The sequence below is a fragment of the Geotrypetes seraphini genome, chromosome 11, assembly GCF_902459505.1.
Source record: "Geotrypetes seraphini chromosome 11, aGeoSer1.1, whole genome shotgun sequence".
Taxonomy (NCBI): domain Eukaryota; kingdom Metazoa; phylum Chordata; class Amphibia; order Gymnophiona; family Dermophiidae; genus Geotrypetes; species Geotrypetes seraphini.
In genome coordinates this window covers 85907074-85932732 of record NC_047094.1, presented here as the reverse complement: position 1 = coordinate 85932732, position 25659 = coordinate 85907074, and the positions used below count along the sequence as shown (strand labels likewise).

Here is a 25659-nt window from a genome sequence, read left to right as displayed (position 1 = left end):
GTGCCAAATTACGGTTGCAGAGGGTCAGCCCAAAGCATCTTGCACACGGGCTCCTATTTGAAGACTGCCTTAGCCCAGCCCTCCCCCTGGCTCAGGTTATGTAAGCCCGGTGCCAGCCTCCTCTGCGTCAGACAGTAGAGAGAACTGAAGAATCTGCTTGGCGTTGGAGTGTACTCCCAGCATCTCCTGTTCAGATGGGCCCCGTCGCCTAGCGTTTGCTCCGGGGAGCCTGTGGTAGCCTGGGGGGCTAGTGGAAGCAACGCGTGGGGAGGAAGGTGAGACCCCGGGCTTTACGTTGCCTTTTGTGTTTTTTGGCAGCCTTTCTTTCGATCCGAGTTAAAAGATCCTTGGCGGTGTTCTTGTCCCTCTTTCTCTTCATTGCAGGGCTGTTCTAGAACCGGATGGGTGTGGTATCTGGGAGAAAGACCCCCCCCCCCCAAAAAAAATATGCTGATTTTGTACTGAAACCTCTAGATTTGGAAGAATGCTAGACTTAAATTCACAAATTACATTGGTTCCTGTTGGTCTAATATTTATTTCGGGAGGGGGCAGTTGTCAGGATGGAAAGGGGGGGTGAGGTGCACTATATTGAGCTTATTGCTAGGGGGGAGGGGAGTTTCCTGTCGGCGGCTGATTATTTCGGAGAATGAGGAGACAGATGGGGTTCCCGTTGGTGTTTTAGATTTTTTTTTTTTTTTGGGGGGGGGGGAGGAGCTGAAGCAGTTGTTGGGGTTTCTGTCGGTATCTGAAATTTGGAGGGGGGGGGGGTCCTTGCCGCCTGAGATTTATTTCGAAGGGAGGAGGAGTGAGTGGGCAAGTAGTCAGTGTCTGAGATTTTATTTTTTTTGGGGGGGGGCAATTGGGTTGGTTCCTGTGTCTGAGATTTCGGGATGCTGTCGGGGTTTATGCTTATGTATGACATTTAGGGGGGGAAGAGGCAGTTGCCCAGGGGAGGGGGTCCTGCTGGTGTCTGAGATTGGAGGGGGGGAAGGGCGTCGGATTTCTAGGCGTGGGTCATTTCTTTGCAACTCATGTCCTGGGGAGGGGCAGCCTTTCCTTTTGAACAAAGAGACAAAGGATCTTGGCTAGGAGTCTTCGCGGGTGGGGGTGGCGCAGAAAGGGTGCGTGATTTGGGTGGGGTGCGGAGGGCAGCAAATACTGATTTGATGACAGCTCAGAGCACAGCAGTGGCGATAGGTCAAGGGTGAATGTGTGTGGGTCGGGGAGGGGGGGATCTGATGAAATTCTGCCATCTGGATTAGGCTGGTTTGAAGCTGTTTCTGCTGTTGGTTCGAGCCCTGGGAAGAAGTTGCAAAGGAGGATGCAGTGATCGGGGATTCTGCATGGCCCCAAAAGCTCTCTGGAAGCTTCATTGGGAGGGGGGGAAGGGGGAGTTTCTTTCTTTTAGTCTAGGAGAGAGTCTTTAAATGGCAGGAACTTACCGATTTCGATACAGTTTTGATAGAGAAAAGCGCATTCAAACCCTAAAATCTCATCGAAAAAATAAATGAATAAAAATCAAATGAAAAAGAGAGCACGGATCTCCTAAGAAAAGACTTTATTAGCAGGGATGGGGCAGGAAGGGATGCTGTGTGCCCTATTCTGCTCAGTAATGGCTTGGGTTTTTTTTGGTTTTTTTTACTGAAGCAAATGCTTCCGTTTTGTCATTACAGGGCAGTATTAATGTTTTTTTTTTCCTCTTTGGGAGCCATTTAAAGCATAACTAATGTCAGCCAACCCCATCCAGACTTGATTGTTCTTTCTGACGGCCTCTGAGGCAATGGCAGGAAGCTGCTGAATGAAAGGAGCAGCAGTGCACAAGGAGTTAAACCAGACTGACGGGAAGGGGTAAAACGCGGACCTGACGGACCTCGCGGATCTAAAACCGCACGTCCTTCAAAATCTGAGGTCCGCACCATTTGTAGTTGCTGGCTCTGAAGACCTCGATAAATAGCTCTGAGGGATCCGTCTCAGCATAGGGAGGGAAAAGTATTAGGATCCGTCAGCGCTAAAATGTCACCAAGGTCTGTCAGAGCCATCAGACAATCAATAATAATAAAGCGCTCTCGAAAATTCGTGAGGTGTGGCGCCGTGAGGTGTGCTTCTGTGGCAACATTCTAACCTTACGGCGCATGCGGGGGCTGAAGGCGCGCGACTGTGCTCTCTCCCTGTCCTCGGCGCGTCACCGCCCGCCCTCACTCGCCGCTGCCTGCCCGCGCCCTCGCCGTGTCACCTCACTCGCCGCCGCCGCTGATCCTCCTCTTCAGAGCAGCCTGCGATAGTGGCTGGCTTTAAAGAACCTCGCAGGCCGCTCTCCAACCTCAGTAGCACACTCCCTCTGACGCACGAGATCGTGTCAGAAGGAACGTGCTACCGAGTTGGAGAGCGGCCTGCTAGGTTCGCTAAAGCCAGCCACCAAGATCGCAGGCTGCTTTAAAGAGGAGCAGGCCAGAAGACGCCGGGATGGAGGGGAGGGAAAGGGGGCTGCTTTGGGGGGAGGGGTGTGCTGGGGGGAGACAGAAGGGTCCATGGAGAGGGAAAAGGGGCTGCTTTGGGGGGGGGGTGTGCTGGGGCCAGCTTTGCTCTGGGAGGAGACAGAAGGGGCCATGGAGAGATAGGGAGAGGGAAAGGGGGCTACTTTGGGGGGGAGGTGTGCTGGGGACAGACAGCTTTGCTCTGGGGGGGAAGACAGAAGGGGACAGGGAGAGGGAAAGGGGGCTGCTTTGGGGGGAGGGTTGTGCTGGGGGGAGACAGAAGGGGCCATGGAGAGATAGGGAGAGATGTGCTGGAGACAGACAGCTTTGCTTGGGGGGGGAGGGGAAGACAGAAGAGGGCCATGGAGAGACAGTTAGGGAGAGGGAAAGGGGACTGCTTTGGGGGGGAGGTGTGTCCTGGGGGCAGACAACTGTGCTCGGGGGGGGGGGGGGAGACAGAAGGATACAGACAGTGGCCAAGGAGAGAGAGATAAAGAAACACAGACAGACAGACGCATCTATTCTAGCACCCGTTAATGTAACGGGCTTAAAGACTAGTAATATATAAAACTTGAACTGTTGTACATTTGATTACTTCATCAAAGCTGATTAAAAATGATCACACTGTGTTAGCGCTGGCTTTGAAGCTTATGTGCACAAAAGGTCCGAATCTGCCATTTACAATATTAAACTTGTGTAAAAAGGCTGATTACTTCCTTAGAAATCTGACCAATTAAACTAGAATTGTTTCTAAGGTGTTTAACTATGTATCTTTCAAATCCAGTTTCTAATTTGACTGAATGTTCATAATGTTTAGAAAACACTTTTTTTTGTCTTTTTATGAGACCTCAGAACCACCACTCCTCCGTCCCACCAAGGTGTATACACGGGGAGTACAAGCAGTGAAATCCTCACCGGTCTCCTCAAAGTTTAAATACCATGCATTTCTTAGTGTGTTATTACTTAACTTAGTAATGGTGAAATCTTGTTTTTCATACGGACTGAACGGTAAGACCCGACATGTTTCACTGAAGTTTCGTCAGGGGTCTACCCTAAAATAGATAAAATGATGTGTGTTAATACCCCTTTACAATATTAAAGCAGGCCGACCGTGAAAGCAGCTAACTCAAATTAATTGGGTCTGTTTAGTCTTTTTTGGGGGCTCCACATTTACCTACCCCTACTGCCCGTTTCTCTCCTCTTTCCAAGACATTCCAATCCCACCATTAGCATGGAAGCAGGCCCCATCTTCATTTATTGGCAACATAATCATTTTATGGCAAACAGAATAAGTTCTGCTCCAGAGCTACACATGTACAAAATGATTACTTAGGCCCAGCTGCTCTCCGAGCTAGCTAAGCTGCTAAGTCCGCCAAATTAACTCCAGCACTGATGCTCTTCCTTGGGAAGGGGTAAAACGCGGACCTTGCGGCCTTCAGAGCTAAATTGTCATCGAGGTCTGTCAGAGCCAGAAACTAACTACAAGTGGCATGGACCTCAGGTTTTTAAGGAAATGCGGTTTTAGATCTGCGAGGTTGCGTTTTACCCCTTCCCCAGACTGACAGCTTGCATAGACAGAGAAGGTTTCCCAAAAAGGGGTCAGGTTAAACAGCTTGTAGCTGCCGGTGTATTGATGTAATATATTGGCAGATTACAAGAGGCATCTCTCCATCTGCAGTGCCAGCTGCTCTCAGAGCATTAGGGAGGAGGAGGGGGCAGGAGCGGTGGAACAGCCCCTAATTGTTAGAGCAGGGGCTAAGAACAAGGGATGCCAGTTTCAAATTGTACTGAGGCTCTTTGTGATCTTGGGCAACTCACTTAATCCTCCATTATCTCAGATGCAAACTTAGGTTTTGAATGTAATTCACTTTGAACCACTTAGATGTAAGCCAAATCCCTTTTGATGCAGGAAGGAGGCACATAAACCAACCTCTACTCCGGTCTCCAAGCTCTCTATGTGCTGATGTTATATGGTCAAAATGTTGGACCAGACCTGGCCTTGGTATCCCACCCCATTCCACAGCCCCATAAGGAAGGGGAGTGCTGCTAAATTACCTTCTAGTACTGTTAGGAGAAGGGAGGAATGCAGAGATTGCTCTTCTTCTGCTCCCATGCAGCCCTGGGGAGTAAAGGAGAGATGCTCATGACCTTATGCTCCTCCACTGCCAGGCCAGTCAATTTCTGGAAAGAGACCTTTAACTAGTCCAGTGTGGATTTATATCATCCATCCATTGTGGGATGTATTACCTGTGTAATTCACTTTCATGATACTTTTACTTGTGCCAGGCAGGATGCATTAACAGGAATGTGAAGAATTACCTGGGGCGGGACCAGTGTCTCAGTGTTATGCAAAAGGTTCCAGATTCAGTTTCTGAATTGGGAAGAGGGGGGTCTCATTTCATTCTATTTACCACCTCCTCTGTCTTAAGACAAACATTATAAAAACCTCCCCTCACCACCACCACCACCACCATTCTCTGAACCCTAAAAGATTTAAAAAAAAAATCCAGCCTTCAAATTTCCCCTTACCAGAAAACACCAAACCTACCTCGATTTCTAATTACCCCAGGTCCTTTTGCCTAAATGTCAGATAATAAAGTTTAACCCTAACATCTATGGGTAGTGAATTTCATAGAAGGAGACCCACTACTGACCACATTCTTGTTGTAATGAGTAAAACACTGGAGCCCTGTGAAATGAGCCTGCTCTTTGGTTCCAAATGTCACTTTGATTCTATTATAAGAAAGCCTTAGTTTGTATTTATATAGGGCCCATTTTATCAAGCTGTGTTCTATGGTATGGCCACACCTCATATACTGTGTGCAATTCTGGTTGCCATATCTCAAAAAGGATAAAGTGGAATTAGAAAAGTTACAGAGAAAGGTGATGGAAATGATAAAAGGAATGGGACGACTTCCCTATGAGGAAAGGCTAAAGTGGCTACGGCTCTTCAGCTTGGAGAAGAGACAGCTCAGGGATGATTGATAAATGTCTATAAAATACGGAGTGGCAGGGCTGCCATCAGAAATTTCTGGGCCCCTTATTGAGCAATCCTATTGGGCCCCCCACGCACCCCTTCCCCCCCGACCCCCCCCCCCTTCTTCCATGGGCCGAATACACACATACTTTTCTCTGTCGCCGCACTCTTTGACCAAAAGATTTGTAAGCCTGCAACCATGTCAAGGTAGACTCTTTTAGCAGGGCCCTAACCTAACCTAAACTAAACTAATCTATACCTATCTATTCTAAACTAACATATGTCTAATACTGAACTAATAACAAACTAACAAACATCTGCATAATAAATAACTAATAAATAATAGTGCTAGTAGCTATAATTCACTTTTGAATGTAAAATCTCAGTTAAGGATTTCTTTTGACCTTTGTAGGCCAGAAGTAGATCACAATTGCACAATATTTTTTGTAACAAGTATTAAATGTGTTTTTATAAATACTGTAAGCTTAATAAATATATCAGAAAACTACACATCTGAGCGCATATCTGAACATACACATCTGCATGATCCCATCCTCCTCAGCTTGCCTATAGCTGCATCAGGCATGTTAAAAACATACGATATGTTGATATGTGCACCTTTCTTCCTTCCCATCCATCCTCCTCAGCCTGTCCTTACACATCCACAGCTATGGATGAATATAAAAAAGAAACAATATTCTGTACAATTGTCAATTTATAAATCAGCGTCTTCTCCCCACACTCTCTCTTCCCCATTTCCCTTCAGTGTCCTCAGCCCACTCTCTCTCCACTTTCCTTCAGCGCACGCACATAAAAACAAGCAAGTAATTTATATCATTTTCATTCTATTTATTCATAGAAATTAAAGTCTAAATAATGCCAGTCACATAACAAAACATGATTTTACAAAAATAATTCCCTGCACAGTCAAGCCTGCAAGGATTACTAGATGTCTTTCAGCAGCTCCCCTCCCTTCCTCCCCCTTACCTTTGTGGCCAAGTCAAAATAATCTACCAACAATAAAATTTTTAAAACACAAAGCACGCTGTACGCAGAGAAAATGTTAATTATCATTTATATTCCAAGGGTTTTCAAAGAGGTCAAGGCAGATGACTTTATGCAATGTCACCTCAGTAACAACTATACAAAAATAGACAAATATTCCCCCTCCCTTTTTACTAAAACGCGATAGCGTTTTTTAGCGCAGGGAGCTGCGCTGAATGCCCCACGCTGCTCTCAACGCTCATAGGCTCCCTGCGCTAAAAAACGCTATTGCGGTTTAGTAAAAGGGGGCCATAGTGCAAAATATAGACAGCATATATAAATTCTCAAAGCAGACACATTTTGGTCACTAAATTGAAAATAAAATTGCATTTTTCCTACCTTTGGTAATTTCATCAGTCTCTGGTTGCACTTTATTCTTCTGACTGTGCATCCAATATTTCTTCCCTTCTTTCAGCCTCCTGTATGCTTCCTCTCCTTCAGACCTCATTCCCTCCCCAAACTTTTTATTTGTTTCACCCTGCCCCTTCTTTCTTTTTCTCTCTCTCCATACCCACTTTCTTTCTGTATGTCTGTTTTTCTCTCTCTCTCACCCTGCCCCCTTCTTTCTTTCTCTCTCCACACCCTCTTTCGTTCTGTATGTCTGTCTTTCTCTCTCTCTCCGTGCCCCATTTTTCTTTGTTTCACCCTGTCCCCTTTCTTTCTTTCTGGCTTCCTGTCCCCCCTTTCTTTCTTTCTCCCTGCCCTCCCCTATGCCACCACTATTGGGAAAATGCTGCCACAGCCACTGGGGAATAGGCTGCCACTGCCGCCATCGGGAACAGGCCGGCGCCGAGTTCGCCCTGCTTCTCTTCCCCGCAGGGCCAACCAACTCTCGCCACCTGACGTCAATTCTAACGTCGGAGAGAACGTTCTAGGCCAGCCAGGCAGCGATTGGCTGGCCCAGAACGTCCTCTCCGACGTCAGAATTGACACGAGTGGCGAGAGTTGGTCGGCCCCAAGGGGAAGAGAAGCAGGGCGAACTCGGCGCCGGCCTGTTTCCGATGGCGGCGGTGGCACTCAAGTGGCTAAAGAGCCGCAGTTTGCCGGCCTAGGGAGAACACAGGAGGGTGGCCAGCTGTGCACCCCTTTGGGACGTAAACCCGGGGCGGGGCGGACCGCCCCCCCCACCCCCCTTACCTTGGTATGCCACTATCTGTACCTCACTCCCTCCCTATGACCAAAAATTCTCCTTTCTTCTATTCCCCGTGTACACAACCATCTCTTTCCCTCCCTTCCTCTCTCCCAAGTCCATGCCTTCTTGGTCCAAAAACCCATTCCCTCCCCCACCTCAGCATCTCTTTCCCTTCCTTCCTCTCTCCCAAGTCCATGCCTTCTTGGTCCAAAAACCCATTCCCTCCCCCACCTCAGCATCTCTTTCCCTCCCTTCCTCTCTCCCAAGTCCATGCCTTCTGTGTCCAAAAACCCATTCCATCCCCCACCTCAGCATCTCTTTCCCTCCCTTCCTCTCTCCCAAGTTCATGCCTTGTGTCCAAAACGCACTCCTTCCCCCCTTTTGTGTTCCGCGTTTGCCTCCCAGCCCATCTTTGCAACTTTCTCAGCAAAACGGAGCTCGAGCCGAGAGGCTTGTCTCCTGTTTCCTGCCTGCCCTGCCGCGCACAAATAGCCGACCGGAAGTATTCTCTGACGTCAGTGCTGACGTCGGAGGGCAGGCTTTGCTTAAGCCCTCCCTCAGACGTCAGCGCTGAGATCGGGGAACACTTCCGATCGGCTATATGTGAGCGGCAGTGCAGGTAGGAACAGAAGACGAGCCTCGCGGCTCGAGATGTATTTAACTCCGCGGGTCCCTCGTCCAGCTCTCTCCTGTGCACTTGGGGCGGACCGCCCCCCCCCCCCCTAGGTACGCCACTGGGACCGGCACCAGTCCGCGGACCGGCGGTTGAAGAACTGTGGCCTAGGAGCCTGGGGGAGCCCGGGCCCCCTGTCAGCTCCGGGCCCCTGAATGCAGGACTGTTAGTTCTGCCCTGATGGCGGACCTGCGGAGTGGAGTGGAAGGGGTAGATATGAAGCGCTTGCTTTCTCTTTCCCAAAATACTAGGACTAGGGGGCATGCTATGAAGCCACTAAGGAGTAGATTTGAAACAGACCAGAGAAAATATTTCTTCACGCAACGTGTAGTTAAACTCTGGAATTCATTGCCAGAAAATGTGGTGAAATCAGTTAGCTTAGCAGGGTTTAAAAAACATTTGAATAATTTCCTAAAAGAGAAGTCTTGGGATGGCTTGGGGAAATCCACTGCTTATTCCTATGATAAGCAGCATAAAATCTGTTTTACTACTTGGGATCTAGCTAGATACTTGGGACCTAGGTTGGCCACTGTTGAAAACATGATGCTTGGTTTGATGGACCTTTGTCTGTCCCAGTATGGTAATTCTTATGTTCTTGTATTTTTAGAAGTCTTTAGGGGGTGCTGGAGTGGTAAATGCTCCAATGCTCATAGAATTCCTATGAGTGTCGGAGCACTTACCTCACTAACCCGTGCTAAAAACCAATAGCCCAGCTTGATAAATAGGGAGGGGGGTAGTGTAGTGTGCCCAACCAGGCATTCAGAAACTTAGAAACTTGCCTGCATTCACAATTGGAGTAGAACATCTGGTCACCAGATGTGAAAACTCTCCTGGGCCTTGGAAACTTCAAGAGAAGGTCTAGGGGTCCTATATATGTGTTTGAGAAGTTGTTGGAGATATCTCATGCTCTTACGTAGAATGTTAGTTTTGTAGAAGTTAAGAGTCAAGCTTTTAGTTTCTTTTTTTTCATCCCATTAGTGGAACATGGTGAAATGTCACAGGTAGTTTCATTCACAAGTGTGAGGCTGTCCCAGTCCATCTGTTGCCTGTATAGGAACACAAGGAGGCAGATCTGCATGTTTTAAGGCTACGGTTGTCACTGTTGTCTGTTGTGGGGACGTCAGGATTGAACAGAATCCACTGAATCAGTATGGTATAGAAGTTTCTCTGCTGAAATCCCTTGTCTGCTTCTTGTCTTCCAGAATTCATATCAAGAAACTCAACAAGATTAGGAATAATGGCATCGATTCCATCCAGCGGCTCCCTCGTTGCAACCCATGACTACTACAGAAGTAAGTGTGGAGCTGCTTGTTTACAGCAGACCTACCTGAAGGAAGGCAACAGAACCCCAGAGAATATAAATTGCCTCTGCACAGTTCTTTCATACAGGGTTCTGCAATCATTTTAGTTGTGATGTTGTCTCTACACACTAAAAATGTGCCTTTTTTTTTTTTTTTTTTTTACAGTTAATGGAATAAGGCTTTGTTGTATAGATCAGTGTTTCTCAACCTGGTCCTGGAGTACCTCCTTGCCAGTCGGGTTTTCAGGATTTCAACAATGACTACGCATAATCTTTATTTGCATACACTGCCCTCCGTTATTTGCAAATTTCTTTTATGCATATTCATTTGCGGATATCCTGAAAATCTGACTGGCAAGAGATTACTCCAGGACTGGATTGAGAAACACTGGATAGCTGATGGCCTGGGGAATGGGGGTGCCTAGCACCTGACTTGATGGCAGGGCAGTGGTATAGGTCAGTAGTTCCCAACCCTGTCCTGGAGGATGAGGATGAGAAATTTGAAGGGGTCCCAGAGTGAAAATCCCTATGCCTCTCCTCCTCCCACTAGCCACTAGTGGTCTCTCTGGCCTGGTACCTAGCTCTGAAAGTGGGAAGACCCTGAAATGGTCAAGGTTCATGCTGCTGGCCATACATTTTGGAGGAGAGGGCGAATGATGATGGTTTCTGGCAACAGTGCTAATTTAACAGTGTTATTTTCTTGTCAGGGCGCCTGGGTTCCACTTCCAGTAACAGCTCTTGTGGAAGTATTGAGTACTCTGGGGAAGTTCTTCCTCACCATCCAGGTAAGAGTAATTTGCATGCAACTGTTAACCCTTCTGCTGCCAGGGCCAGGACTAAGAGCATCTTGTGATAACACCAGTGAGTTTTTTGCTAATCCAAGCACAAGCTTTCTCTCAGTAGATAACCGATTAAAACCAAAACAAATAAAAACAAATAAAAACAAAAGCAGTGGAAATAAAATCAAAACAGAAGAACAAAAGACAACAATCAGCTTCTATGATATATAGATATAGACTAGCATATTAATTTAACAGGTAGAAGAGAGATCTTATTGCTCTAAAAGCATTGCTAAAATTATGAGTCAAAAGTTTCCTAAAAAAAGTATCTTGAAACAGCAAGTAATTACTTTCCTAATGTAGACTCTGTGGAAGAAGGGCTCCTTTTACAAAGCCGCAGTAGCAATTCCCTATGCGGCAAATGTGACAAAGCCCATAGGGATTGAATGGGCGCCATCACATTTGCCGCTTGAGAATCATTACCATGGCTTTGGCCTTAGGACTCCTGATAGAAATTCAACTTGACTGGACCCATGCACATGAGAGCCATCCTTTGGAAATATTTTACTGACTTTTAATAAAGTTCCTGTAACTTGTACATTCTTCTCTGCAGTTTGCGTGTTTTTGGCTCTAGAAATTCAACTGGCTCAGACTTCAGTCAACTGTGTCACCTTATAAAATGAGGAAATTCAAAAGCATTTGCTCAGAAGAGCAGAAATATTTAAGAAATAAAACATTAGACACCAAGAATAAGAAGTTTGGTTATTAATGATTTAAGATGAAGTTTAGGTTATCTAATTGCATTCCAGATATTTATTTTACTTTTTTATTTTTGTCAGCTTTCATCTGGGGTGGGGGATTTCATTTGGTGGGGAAGTTAGGGGGGTAAGGGATGGAATTAAGGGGGGGTATATAAAAGAATGGTTTACTTCATATGGAAATTTAATTTGGATGAATGATATAAATATGTATGAAATATTATTGTGAGTCTTATTTTAATGAATATATTTCTGTATTATGTCATTGTATTTCTTACTTGATTCTTTCAATAAAAATTGTTATAAATTAAACATTAGACAGAGGAAGGTGCCTCACCATGATCAACACCAAACCTGGCAAATTTGAACTTTTTCATATAAAGAATCCATGGTGAGGTTCTGTGCACCAGTCTGGGCCCAATTTGCACGTGCACTTTTGGTGGACTCGGCTAAATGCTACAATAAGGATCTTAAATGACATTCTATGTGTTATTGCTACCCAAAGGTTAGCAGTGCTGAGTAATATCACCTGACAAGATCTTTGTCGTTGGATCACCATAACTACTTTCCTTACTCGGAACCACGAAATCCCAGAGCTTTCTGTTCACTGCAACATTCACAACTCCCCTCTAAAATGCTCACTGACGAGGCAGTCTGGTATAAGAGATGGCCAACTTGTTTTTGATAATTCATGTCACTTGTGGTTATGACTGAACCAGTTTCTGATGGGCTGTGGCCAGTGTGTATTTGATGAATGGCTTGGGGGCTTCAGATGTCACCCACACTGTCCCTGTAGGATTGACCAGGCAGTGGAAAACATGTCTAATTACATGCTGGCTCTGCAGTCAGATGCACAGGTGGTATTCTTGTTGACCCCTGTTGAGGATAAAGGCCAGAGCCATTGTATGTCTGGGAAATCTGACCAGTTTCTGACTGCTGCGTAGGACTCGCTTTCTATAGGTGGTATCGAGATTTAATCGAGGTGGTTTGGGGTCCCAGTGAAAGTGTTTCTAGCTGTTGAGATTTTGTTTCTGAAGAATTCAGCCAGTTGATTGGCTGTGGGGGGAGGGGCGGTTTTGGTGGCCAGGTAGGGTTTTGGTGTCTGAGTTCTTTTAGTAGTTTGAAAAGTTTTTAGTGTCTTGAATTTCTGTGCCTATCTGATTGGTGTAATATAACTCTTTTTTTCTTTTAGCTTTTGTTTGTATTGTTTGTTCAGCGTTCTCCAGGTTGTTTTTGTGTGTTCTCGGTTGTTTATTCTCCATTCTCTTTCAAGACATCTGCATTGTCGTTTAAATTGCAGTAGTTCATTGTCAAACCATTTGTCTGGACGTCTGCAGATTCTGGTTTTCTGAGATTTTGTCATAAAGCGGTATTGTGTATGCAGTGGAAGGCATCATATCGCTGTCTAGCAGCCAATTGAGACATACGTTTTTTTGTGTTTTTTTTAAAAACCCACAAGGCAGGCCACCTACACTGTAGCCATTTGTCACGGATGAAAGAGCCAAGACTGGGTGTGGGTGTAGTTTCATCTGGAAGTGGCCTTGGGCAAGCTTAAGTGGCTCTAGGCATCTCCCTAGGACCGTGACAAAACACCTGAATGCTGGCCTACATTTCAAATAGACGTGGCTGCTGAAGGGCTGTTGGGTAAGTTTTGCCTCTGTGCGGATAATACCGAAATCTGCAATAGGGTAGATACCCCTGATGGTATGACCAACATGAGGAATGATCTAGCGAAACTTGAAGAATGGTCTGAAATGTGGCAGCTGAGATTTAATGATAAGAAATGCAAGGTCATGCATTTAGGCTGCAAAAACCAGAGGGAAACGGTACAATTTAGGGGGTGAAGAACTTTTGTGCACGAAAAAGAAGCAGGACTTGGGTGAGATAGTATGTGATGATCTTAAAGTGGCCAAACAGGTTGAAAAGACCACTGTGAAAGCTAGAAAGATGGTAAGGTGCATAAGGAGAGGTATGGCCAGTAGGAAAAAAAGGTATTGATGCCCCTGTATAAGACTCTGGTGCGACCTCATTTAGAATATTGTGTACAATTCTGGAGGCCGCACCTTCAAAAAGATATAAAAAGGATGGAGTTGGTTCAGAGGAAGGCTACTAAAAATGTTGATGGTCTACGTCATAAGGCATATGAAAACAGACTTAAAAATCTCAATATGTATACTTTGGAGGAAAGATGGGAGAGGGGAGATATGATACAGACGTTTAAATACCTATGTAGCATGAATGCGCATGAGGTGAGTCTTTCATTTGAAAGGAAACTTCGGAATGAAAGGGCATAGGATGAAGTTGAAAGGTGATAGGCTCAGGAGTAATCTAAGGAAATACTTTATTACAGAAAGGGTGGTAGATGTGGTTAATAGTCTGAATTCAAGTAAGCATGGAACAGACATGTGGGATCTCTTAGGAAGAGGAGAACATAGTGGATGTTGTGGATGGGCAGACTGGATGAACCATTTGGCCTTAATCTGCCATTGTGTTTCTGTTGTTGATTGGCACAGGCTAATAATACGAAAAGAATCCAGGCTGCAGGTTCTGATTAGCTTTAGAACTATTGATCAAGGACTCTAGGAAGGATACATTACAGTGAAGATCTAACAGTATGAATGCCTGGATAATAGGTATCAACTGAAAGGAAAAAGATATCTCAACCTTCTGAGTAGGCATAATTAAAAAAAAAAGACTAAATGGATTTTGATTACAGCCCTTTGTTGTATATGTAGAATTAAGTTTCCTTCCAGTAAAGACCTTACTAGTAAAGGCAACATTTTAGTTATTGCACAGAAAAATAGAATATAAAGTTCTAAATGCATCTATATAAATATACAAGTATACTGTAGACTTCCTCCCTGAAGTCAAAAAGACTTCTTCCAATGTGCTGTACAGCATAAATAATATCACTACATGCAGGTTGTCAGACTCACAGGGTAGTGATCTGTGCTTACAGATATGTAATAGGAGCTGTGATGGCAGTAAGCAGTTATAAGCTGGAAGGAACAGAGGAGTATTGGACATAGAATCCTTGCATTTTCTCTTGTGGATGATTTTATCACTGGAGATCCAATTAGTGTCATCTTCTGTTAAATATATTAATCTCACACTGTTCTCTCTCTTTCAGGTCTTCCCAAGTCAGATACTGGACACTGGTGGGCAAGTTTCTTCTTTGGGAAACCCACCCATCCTATCATGACACCAGTGTCAGAGTCCCCAGAGACGTGAGTCTGTGCATCACTGACATTTCTATTGGGTAGAACAGGAGGTGGGGGTTGGGGAGCTAGCACATTATTGGATGGGATATGAGATGGCGGGCATGCTTGTTGCAAGCTGAGATCTGAAAGGAAGATATCTCTCCAGGTCACTTGTATGGTAGTGTTCTTGCCCCTGGGCTCTCCCAATATACTGAGTCATAGAACACCTTGGACCAGATTCTCTAAAGTCACCGTGCATTTAACAATGGTTCTAAATCATTGTTAAATGCACATATTTTACCTCCCGATTCTCAAAACGGCTCACCGGGGTCTTTTCAGTGCTTTCTAGCAGCTTCCGATTGTACTACACAAATGTAGTACAACGAGGTCATTAATATTAAAATTGTAGTTCTGTGAGTTAATTCAATATTAAAATGAGCTCTCCTTGCGATTCACAAAAAGGAATGCCCTTCCATTTATGAGAAATCGGGACCAATATTTATCGACAGTCTGAGCTGTCATAGCTTTACTTTCCTGTCAGTGCCTGAGCACTGATTGGCTCAGGCACTAACAGGAAAATTAAAGCAGTTCCCTCCCCTTCTGCAAAGCCTAAAAACAAGCCTGGTGGTTAGTACCCCCCTCCCCGCCAATGGCACCCCTCGCCCCAAACCCCATGTGGAAGATCAGCAGAAAAGTTGCCCCCCACCCCGTATACATCCCGTACTGAAGATCGACAGGAGGGATGCCCACTCCCTCCTGTCAAAAGGTTCTTCCACCCTTGTGGTCTAGTGTGGCCCCCCCCCAAACCTTGTTAAGTCTGGCAGGAGGGATGCTGATTCCCTTTTGCAGGCAGGATCGCCTCTTCAAAATGCATTGGGAGGGGGCTAAAGCCCTGATTGTCTGAGGCTTCTAAGACCCTTTCTACTAGTGGCCATGGAAGGGGCCTTAGGCCCTTTCTAGTACATCCAAGATGCACCGGGAAGCAGAAGGCCTGCCATTTTGAAGAGGCGAGCCTGCTGGCAGGAGAGACTGAGCATCCCTCCTGCTGGCCTTAACAAGGTATGTGGGGGGGGGGGGGAGGATTGTGGACAGCACTAGACCACCAGAGTAGGAGACCCTTTTGGCAGGAGGGAGTGGATATCCCTCCTGCTGATTTAATTTAGGGAAGGGGGCTCAGCCTGCTGGGGAGGGGGGCTATCCATGAGTGCAGATGGAAAGGAGGAATCGGGGTGGCTTTCCCTGCCATCTGAACCGATTGTGGCAGGGGGAGCCCTGGTCGGCAGAGCCGACGGAGAGAGCAGCAGCTATGGGCATGGGCGTTTTTGTTTTCATTTTTGACAGGAGGGAGGAGCTGTGCCTAGCGATTGCCAGGCACAGTTCCTCTTCCATTTTACCGGTAATTCTCCGCACAAATAGCATTCATATAATTTGCATGCTATTGTGCTGAGAATCACCAGTAAAACAAAATGACACTCCCACCGTGGTATTTTTTTTATCATGGTGTCTGAGTTTAGAGAATCTGGCCCTATGTCTTTATGGGGATGGTACTAAAGGCTAGGAAGGGAGAAATGAAATAGGGTAACTCTCAGATAACCTTATTCTGTTGCCATATGGGGTACTGGTCTTTCCAGTCTCGTGTTCATAGCTTTTCCATATTCAGCCCAACACCAGCCCCACCTCCCACCCCATCATATTTTCACCTGATTTCTTAATGCTTATGTTACCTCGTGTGCATAAAAATCCATTTAAGAGGACTCCTCATCTTCAATTTTGATTCTTTCAAGAACAATACATGATCCAGCACCCAAGTCCTTTTGAAGAATCTATCTCTCTCTACTTTCTCTATGCCCTTCATGATCTTGTAGGTTTCTATCATGTCTCCTCTGAGTCTCCGCTTTTCCAAGGAGAAGAGCTCTAGCCTCTCCAGTCTTTCAGTGTATGAAAGGTTTTCCATGCCCTTAATCATTCGTGTCGCTCTTCTCTGGACCCTCTCAAGTATTGCCATATCCTTCTTGAGGTACGGTGACCAATACTGAACACAGTACTCCAGGTGCGGGCGCACCATTGCCCGATACAACGGCAGGATGACTTCTTTTGTTCTGGTCATAATACCATTTTTAATAATACCCAACATTCTGTTTGCCTTCTTCGCGGCTGCTGCGCATTGCGCCGTTGACTTCATTGTTGTATCCACCAATACACCCAAATCTCTTTCAAGGTTACTTCCCTCTAATACTAATCCCCCCATTTGGTAGCTGAACATTAGGTTTTTTCTCCCTATATGCATGACCTTGCATTTCCCTACATTGAATTTCATCTGCCATTTATTCGCCCACTCCTCCAGTTTGTTTAGGTCCCTTTGTAGGTCCTCACACTCTTCCGTAGTTCTAACCCTTCTACAGAGTTTAGTGTCGTCCGCAAATTTTATAACTTCACATTTCGTCCCCGTTTCCAGGTCATTTATAAATATATTGAACAGCAGCGGTCCAAGTACAGACCCCTGCGGAACTCTGCTAGTGACTTTCCTCCAGCCCGAGTAGTGACCCTTTACTCCAACCCTCTGTCTCCTGCCTGCCAACCAGTGTTTAATCCATCTGTATACGTCCCTTTCCACCCCGTGGTTCCATAGCTTCCTAAGCAGCCGCTCATGGGGTACTTTGTCAAAGGCCTTTTGGAAGTCAAGGTAAATGATGTCTACAGGTTCCCCTTTGTCCAACTGGCTGTTTACCCCCTCAAAGAAGTGCAGTAAGTTTGTTTGGCACGATCTTCCCTTGCAGAAGCCATGTTGGCTCGCTTTCATCAGCCCATTTTTTTCGATGTGCTCACAGATGCTATCCTTTATCAGTGCTTCTACCATCTTGCCTGGAACCGATGTCAAACTTACCGGCCTATAGTTTCCCGGGTCTCCTCTTGACCCCTTTTTAAAGATAGGTGTAACATTTGCTATCTTCCAGTCCTCCGGAATCTCTCCAGTTTTCAGGGATAGGTTGCAAACTATTTGGAGTATTTCCGCTATCTCATTTCTTAGTTCTTTTAGTACCCTAGGGTGGATTCCGTCCGGGCCTGGTGATTTGTCACTTTTCTATCTATCTGTTGGAGGACATCCTCATGGCTCACCTCTATTGCTGACAGTTTTTCTTCTTGGTCACCATGGAAGATCACGTCGGGTTCCGGTACACTGGATGTGTCCTCGCTTGTGAAGACTGACGAGAAGAATTTGTTTAACCTGTCGGCTACCTCTTTTTGCTCCTTTATCACTCCCTTTTCGTCTCCATCATCCAACGGTCCTACTTCCTCCCTCGCTGGTTTCTTCCCCTTAACATATCTGAAGAATGATTTGAAGTTTTTTGCCTCCCTGGCCAGTTTCTCTTCGTATTCTCTTTTCGCTCTCCTAACCACTTGATGACATTCTCTTTGGTGTTTCCTGTGTTCATTCCAGTTTTCCCCAGTTTGGTCCTTTTTCCATTTCCGGAATGATTTTTTTCTTGTCTCCTATCGCTTTCTTCACCTCGTCGTTTATCCATGCGGGGTTTTTTGTTCGGTTTTTTTTGCACCCTTTTCTAAATCTGGGGATGTACATATGTTGTGCTTCTTGCACTGTGCCCTTGAATAGAGACCAGGCTTGCTCTACAGTTTCTGTTTTCCTTGAGCTGTTTCTAAGTTTTTTTTTAACCATTGCTCTCATAGCATCATAGTTTCCTTTCTTGAAGTTGAACGTTGTCACTGTGGTTCTCTTCCCTTTTGCTGTACTTACTCCTAATTTGTACTGGATCATGTTGTGATCGCTGTTTCCTAGTGGTCCTACTACTTCCACTTCTTTTGCAGGTCCCCCTATTCCATTTAGGATTAGGTCAAGAGTGGCATAACCTCTTGTTGGTTCCTTGACAAGCTGCTCCATAAAGCAGTCCCTCACAGCCTCTAAGAATTCTGTTTCCCTCGCACAGTTTGAGTTTCCAATATTCCAGTTTATCCCGGGGTAGTTAAAGTCTCCCATTACTGTCACATTCCTGTTGTTGCCTTCCCGCCTCAGTTCTGCTGCCAGATCTTTGTCGTTTGCTTCCGTTTGTCCAGGTGGACGATAGTATAGACCCAATCTTATGTCAAGGCCACTTTTTCCTGGTAATTTTACCCATAATGACTCCAGTCCTTCCGCCTTTGGTTCTATATCCACTCTGGACGAGGGAATGGTGTCTTTTATGTATAGTGCTATTCCTCCACCCTTCTTGTGGGTCCTGTCTCTTCTATAGAGTTTGTACCCTGGCAGCACTACGTCCCACTGGTTATCTTCATTCCACCATGTTTCCGTGATTCCAATGATGTCTAGGTTTTCTTTTTTGGCTATGGCTTCTAATTCTCCCATTTTGGTCTTTAGGCTCCTTGCATTAGCGTACAAGCAATTTAAGTCCTGGTCTTTTTTCTTTTCTCTGCTGGTTTTACATGTGTTTTGCTCCTCTTACCATCCCCTAGTTGGGCTGCCAGTCCCTCATTTCTGTTCCTTTCTTCCTCATTTTTTGGTGTATCTTTTCTGATCTTTTCTTCCTCATGTTTTGGTGTATCTTTATTATCTGCAACCTGATTTCCTGATCTCTCCTGTTCCTCTAATTTTATCTGTTTGCCCTTTTTGTTGGTCAACAGCTTCTGTTGTTCGTCTCTTGCCTGTTCCCAGCATTTTTCCCGCTCAGTATCTTCTTTGGATACTCTTGTCCGAACCGTCGACGTCAGGTCGATTATCGGCTTTCCCCTTCTTCTCAGTTTAAAGCCTGCTCAATTCCTCTCTTGACGTTGTTTGCTAGCAGTCTCGTTCCTGCCTTGCTCAGGTGTAGTCCGTCCCTCCTGAAGAGCTTGTTCTTCCCCCAAAAAGTTGTCCAGTTTCTTACAAAAAGGAATCTTTCTTCTTCGCACCATCTCCTCAACCAAGCGTTTATTGTTTGTAGCTCGGTCTGCCTCTTCACGTCTGCCCTCGGTACTGGCAGAATCTCTGAGAATGCTATCTTCTGTGTCCTCAGCTTCAGTTTCCTTCCTAGGATCTTGAACTGTTCAATTAGCGTAGTCCTGCTGTAATTTCTCCTGTTGACATCATTTGTTCCCACGTGGATTATCACTGCTGTCTCTTCTGTTTCCGCGCCATCCAGGATCCTCTCGATTCTGTCGGAGATGTCCTTCGTTCTTGCTCCTGGGAGACAGGTCACTAGCCGATCCTCTCTCCCTCCTGCTACGTGACTGTCCACTTCTCTCAGGATTGAGTCTCCCACGACGACTGCAGATTTCTCCTTCTTCAGCTTCCTCACTGGTCTCAAATCTGTATCCTCGGCGTGGTTTAGTCCTTCTCTTTCAGGGTACCCGCCAGTCTTTGCCCTCTCTGCTTGCACGAATCTTCCATGTGATACTTCATTCTCGGCCTCCGTTGGCCCCTGTCTTCCATCTGTTGGCCCATGTCCTCCATCTTGTGTAGCCGTAGCTTCCTCGCTCCAGCGCTGCTGATGCTCCTGCTCTTCTGCCTGCCTGTAGGCCTCCTCGATGAATCTTTCGAGCTCCCTTACTTGCTCCTTGATGTGGCTTTCTCCTGCAGTGTCTTCAGTTGTCTCGAAAGGTGCTTCTGAGATGTGGAGTCCCTCCAGCTCTTGAACCCTGCACTGCAGTCGACCAACTTCCTTCTTCAGGCTTTCCAGTTCCTGACACCGACTGCATATGTATGCCTGCCTTCCCGAGGGAAGGTAGTCATACATATGACACTCTGTGCAGTACACTGGGAAGCTCCTCCGGGTTCTTGCTGCTTCCATTTCTCTTTCTTCGGAGTCCACTAGATGTCCTCTCCCTTGTCTTATGTCTTTATTGTGCGGCGCTGTGCACTCTCCTGTGCTTGGTTCTTTCCTGTCTACTTCTTCTGCCGCTTTTGTCTTGGTGGGTCTGTTGTCCTCCCTTGGGCCTCTTTCTTGTCCCCGAAGCCTGCTGCTTCTTTATCCTTTCCTGTCTTGTGTGTGTCTTATTGTGTGTTTTTTTCTTGTGCGTGCGCTCTCCCTACTTGCGTGCTCGCTTCTTCCTTACCTGTGTGCTTTGGAGTCCTTGGCTGTCTTTACTCGACCCTTCTCAAGGCCCTTCGCAAAGGCGCTCTCGCTAAGGCGAACGCCTTTGCCGCTCGCCTTCGCCGCGTGCCGAACGGCCGCGCGCCGTTGGCTCCCTTCCTGTTAAGGGGGAGTCGGGGCGATGACGCTGATGACGTGGGCGGGTGGGCGGAGCTTCCTCTCGCCGCTACCCGCTCCTCTCTGCGCCGCTGACCCTGTTTGGAAAGAAAAAAGAAACAAAAATTCCTCCGACATTTAACCACAGAAGCTTGAGGCAGTCCTATCACTGCTACTCAGCAGATGGCTGCAAAGTCATTCATGGGTGGAATATTATTATCTTTATTAAGATTTTATATACTGGAAAAAAAACTAACCAACAGGTCACTTCTAAGTGATAAACAAAATAACATTCTTAATGCAAAACATACTTTAAACAACTCAAGTCATAAACAGCAGGAATGGCAGACAGTACGGTTACACAGAAATCGGAAAAGCAATGTTAAGGCTTACAGGAATCCTGCTCCAGACTTTCTCAGCATCTCTTGCTTCTTATCAGTAACAAAAGGAAACTACATAGTAACACAAAGACCTGTGTGGTCCATCCAGTCTGTCTTAGTCACATTCGTTCTCATGTCAATGTTGAACCAGCAATCCAGTACATTATTGCATTTTACTTGCTAAGTTCCACTATAAGATGCATTTCTCAGGGAGAAGGGAAGGCAAGACCTGCACTCAGATGATATCAATGTGGTATAAAATATTACTAATCCACCAACAGCATTCAAAAATGTTTCGATAAAAAATACTGACACGGGGAACCCTCGGTGGAGAAAAGACCTCAGTGTCTCTCAGGATACCTCAACACGAGTCTCGTAAGGACTTAGCCTGCCTTCAAACTATACAATTTGAGGGCAGGAAGCACATCCTTGGTCTTAAAAATTCCACCGTACAGGAACTACCCCTCTGAACCCCTCTGAATCTGTGGTTTCAGTACCCGCAGATTCGGTTATTTGCGGGGTTTTTTTAATTTTTTTTTTTTTTTAGAAACTCTGCATCCTGGACCTTACCTGGTGGTCTTGCGGCGACGCAGGGCAGGAGCCATCTTCCTATACTCTTGCCCCATGCAGAGTCATCATCAAAAAATCCGTCGTTGACTACAACGGGAACTCACAGCAGCCATTTTGATGACGGCTCTGCATGGGGCAGGAGCATAGGAAGATCGCTCCTGCCCTGCGTCGCCGCTAGACCACCAGATAAAGTCTGGGGAAGGTCCGGGACAAGGGGGTGGGTCAGAGCTGGCCCTGAAAGTTTTCTGCAATATTTCATTATTCGCGGGCTGGCTCTGCCCCTAATCCCCGCGAATATTGAGAGTCTGCTGTACTATTATTCAAATTCTTCAAAACCATTAAATTCTTCAAATCATCAATTGTCCATTCCCAGCTCTAATGTTCAATATTCAATACCGTAGTAAGTCAGAAACTTACCTGTTGGTTGGAAAAATTCACACAGTCATTCAGTATATTTTGCAATCATCAAAAATGGCAGGTGTGACTTCCACTGCCGTTCTTCTCCGGTTGAAGCACCCTTTACAACTCTTTACTGCTTCTGGATTCCCAACAGGGCCCCTGTTTCATGATTGCTTCATCAGGGGAACCAGTAAAAAAAAAAAATGTACCGATAAGATACACGTGTCGGAACCAAAAGCAAAATAAAGAAAATACAAAATAAGATACCTCACGCACCAAACAGTCATCTATACTTTGAGCTAACACGCTTCCCAATTGCTTTCAGAAATGTGGTATAAAATATGCTTCTGTTCCATCATTGCCATTTTCAGGGCTCAGACCATAAAAAAAGGTCTTCCGTGCACTGGCCCTTCTTCCCAGCTACTGAGGTTCCCAGTCCATCCTGTTCTATCTTGTCATATACGGGACACAGACCGCAGACTTCCAACTGGCATTGGCTTCACTTCCCCACTGCTGGAGCTGCCATTTACGCACCACTCCTACACATCAGAAACAAAGTTATAGCTGTGGATCTGTCAAGTTTTGTTTCAAAGGTATAAAATTTGATAGGACAGATCAGCTTTAAATTAAATTATACAACAAAATATTCTCATCCAAAAATATTGATCTCTTCCCTTGCAGACATATCACATCCATCCAGTCCTTTTCCAACTTACAGAAATATAGTAATAAAAAGTTTTGAGCACAAATAAGTAGCTATTATATTTCAAACACTGCAGCAAAATACCAGAAAAACGAGCATTCAATCTCACTCTTGAATATTTTGGTTCCAACCAAGTTATTTGGTTTCAGGAGGGAGATTTCAGGCCAGTCCTGGATGTCTAATTTTTTCCTGGTGCTCTGTGAAACCTGCAGCAATGATTTTACTGGATAGAATGAGGGACTGCAAATACCAGTCGCTTTGAGCTATAAGTTGTAAAGCCGCAACTGGCCAAAAGGTCTCTCCTGTAATTAGGTAACTTGGCAGCTCTGCAAGTGCTTGCTGGGAAGGTGGGCGTGAACGATGTCATGCAGCAAATATGTTGGAGCCAGGAAATGCAAGCATTTAAAGACTAATGAGACAACCTTAAATTGATACCTACTGATTTATCTTCCTTTTATTTTGCAGTTCAGGAACTTTCAAGGTAACCAACGGTGTGATCACATGTGGTCTGACACAGGAGATCAGGAAGCATCAAGCTAATGATGCCACCACACCCAACACTGGAGCACCTGTGTAAAACAGCCTGGCACAATCTAACACACTCGGTCACTGCTTCTCAAGAAAACGCTAGGAGACGGTGCCCCTCCCTTTCCCTTTTCTCTCATCCCTCCCCTTTCCTTTTCTAGGCTGCTTTACAATATAGAGATAGCTTTAATACTTTTTGTAAAAGCCCCTTTATACAGTGTCAGTAACTTTCAAACATTGCTTTGTTTTCTATTTTGGCAGCCTCTTGAAGGTTTGTGTTTGAGTTTGTACAACATATGTGATCTAATAAATATAAGCAGCCTTCCTAGGATCTGCATCTTTCCTCCTTCTGTAATTATGAGTATAACATTGGTTGCTGGAAGATCTTGCCTGTATAGGAAGTTGCTGGTTTATGGTGAGTGAGAATAGCAGAAAACTTTCACATGTTGTATTAGTCAAACAATTCTTGAGTTCAGTAAGGCAAATAACAAAACAGTAAAAAATCACACATCCAATACAAAGCTCAATTATCTTTGAACCTCTGTGAATCTACTAATTTGGGAAACCTTTTGCCTCTGAATTAAAAAAAAATGAGTGGTTGGGGGTTTTGTCTAATGAAGCAAAGCTTTGCAGAGCTCTGGTGCCCTCTGAAGGAGTTCAATCTTGGAAGTTTTGCACAATATATGTTCTGTACCTGCAGGATTAATTGAAATCAGCAACAAAATAATATTTTGATTTTGCTATTCATATATAGCATGTCTCTACTTCTGTAAGGAGCAAGAATTAATATTGGTCTCTATTTTAATGAGAATGTAAGAGATATCCTTATTACAGCATAATAAAACTGGTAATTCAGTACAATTCACACTGGTTGCACAGTAGAGACTGGACAAGAAGGCTGAGCTTGGTCTTGCAATATAGATTGGGTATAAGTGGGTTGCTGTCAGTTGAGCTTAGTCTTGCAGTAGACTAGAGTTTGAGTAAGAATAGGTTGCTGTCACTTGGCTCCTTGGCCTCAGACATAATCCTGTTAAGGAACACTAGGTCTTTTAGTGGAGTTTCAGTAGGTTTTCAAAGTATAATGATAAGGTAGACTAAATTTAATTGGAAAATAAAGTGCTGCTGTTTCTCCTATAAGGTGTGCAGATGTTACAGGCTGAACTGTTATGGCCCTGGTTACAAACCCAGCCTTCTATGCTGACTGGGCCTTCTGCGCTGGCAGATCTGGTGGGCAGATACTGTCTTCTGCCATACTAAATGCTGTTTTGTGAGCAATAAAATGCCCTTACTGGCAACTTGTCCTTTGCAGACTGGTCTAGCAAAGAATAGTGACTCTCAAACTGTGTGACAGGGCACAATGGTGTGCCCCAAAGAGATTCCAAGTGTGCCACCAGAGATTCCAGAATTTTACTTACTTTTAAAAATTCCCTTCATAAGTATATACTGTAAATATACATTGCACAATTTCAATTATAATGTGCTGTGAAAAACATTTGCTCCATTTAGTGTGCCAGAGCTAAAAAGGTTTGAGAGACACTGGCCTATGCCAAGCTGCAGGAAGGTCAGGTAATCTCTAAGAACAAAGAGCCTTTGTGCCAGAACCTGACTATCAGCTGCAAATAACAGGAGCCAGTGAGAATGAACTTTGCCTATGAGTGTGTCAGCCACTGAATGTGTGCTAGCAGGCAGTGGCTCAATGTTTAAGCCAAATATAACTAAAGAACATATCTAAAGATTTATAGTCAATATAAGTAAACAGTCTATAGGGTTCCTGTTTTTGAAGCCACGGTAGAGGTTTCTACTGTGGGCCGGTGAGGTAGATGCTCCAGTGCTCATGTGCTCATTTAGTAAAAGGAGCCCATAGATAGCCCAGAAATAATTCAGCGTTGTTTATACAAGAGCAATGTCTCCAAATGGGTTAGTCTTGTGCCTCATATTGTGGGAACTGTTGTCATTATGATGCAAAGATGGATATTTGCAATTTCATCCTGAGAGAGTGATTTAAGCAAGTCCCAAAGTGACACAATAAGTAGTGTTTCAGTACATGTTTATGGGTTGTTTTGCCTTTGAGACATGTTGTTGATCATACGGTGGAGGTTTTTTTATGGCAGTGATATATTATTGATGACAGCTTTTAAAAAATAAATTACGTGATAGCTGTTACTTAAGTTTGAGGCTTTTTTCTCCACCGAATTTGACTTTGAATGCCTCTGGTGCAACACCCTCTGACTGATGTTTTGTAACAGCAAATATAGAAAGGACAACTTTCATAACTACAACAGTATTGCAAAAAAGTCCATATCAAAGAGAGATACTGGGATAACGCCATCAGTAATCAGAGAGAGAGAGAAAAAAAAGAGGCTGCAAGCCTGGAAGCAAAAATTTAAGCCCCATAATTATTTACCTGAAGATATAGCTACTTTAGTTGAAAGAAAACTTTCTAGATGAACAGAATCCAAGAACATCAATGAGCTGTTTTCATGTGCCAAGTACTTATAGGGAAACTTCAGGAATAATTATTTCCTGTATTTATAACCACTTTCGGAGAATTTCTTAATGAAAAGGT

At 44.9% G+C, this 25659-nt stretch overlaps 1 protein-coding gene across 1 annotated transcript; it reads left to right on the top strand.

The window, feature by feature from the left end:
• The first annotated feature begins 117 nt into the window (after positions 1–117).
• On the top strand, positions 118–23424 carry PPDPF (pancreatic progenitor cell differentiation and proliferation factor). The gene is made up of 5 exons (XM_033914198.1): positions 118–275; positions 9503–9592; positions 10308–10385; positions 14268–14364; positions 23034–23424. Exons 2-5 carry the CDS (start codon positions 9538–9540, stop codon positions 23143–23145), a joined length of 342 nt encoding a protein of 113 aa, XP_033770089.1. The 5' UTR covers positions 118–275; positions 9503–9537; the 3' UTR covers positions 23146–23424.
• Positions 23425–25659: the final 2235 nt, after the last annotated feature.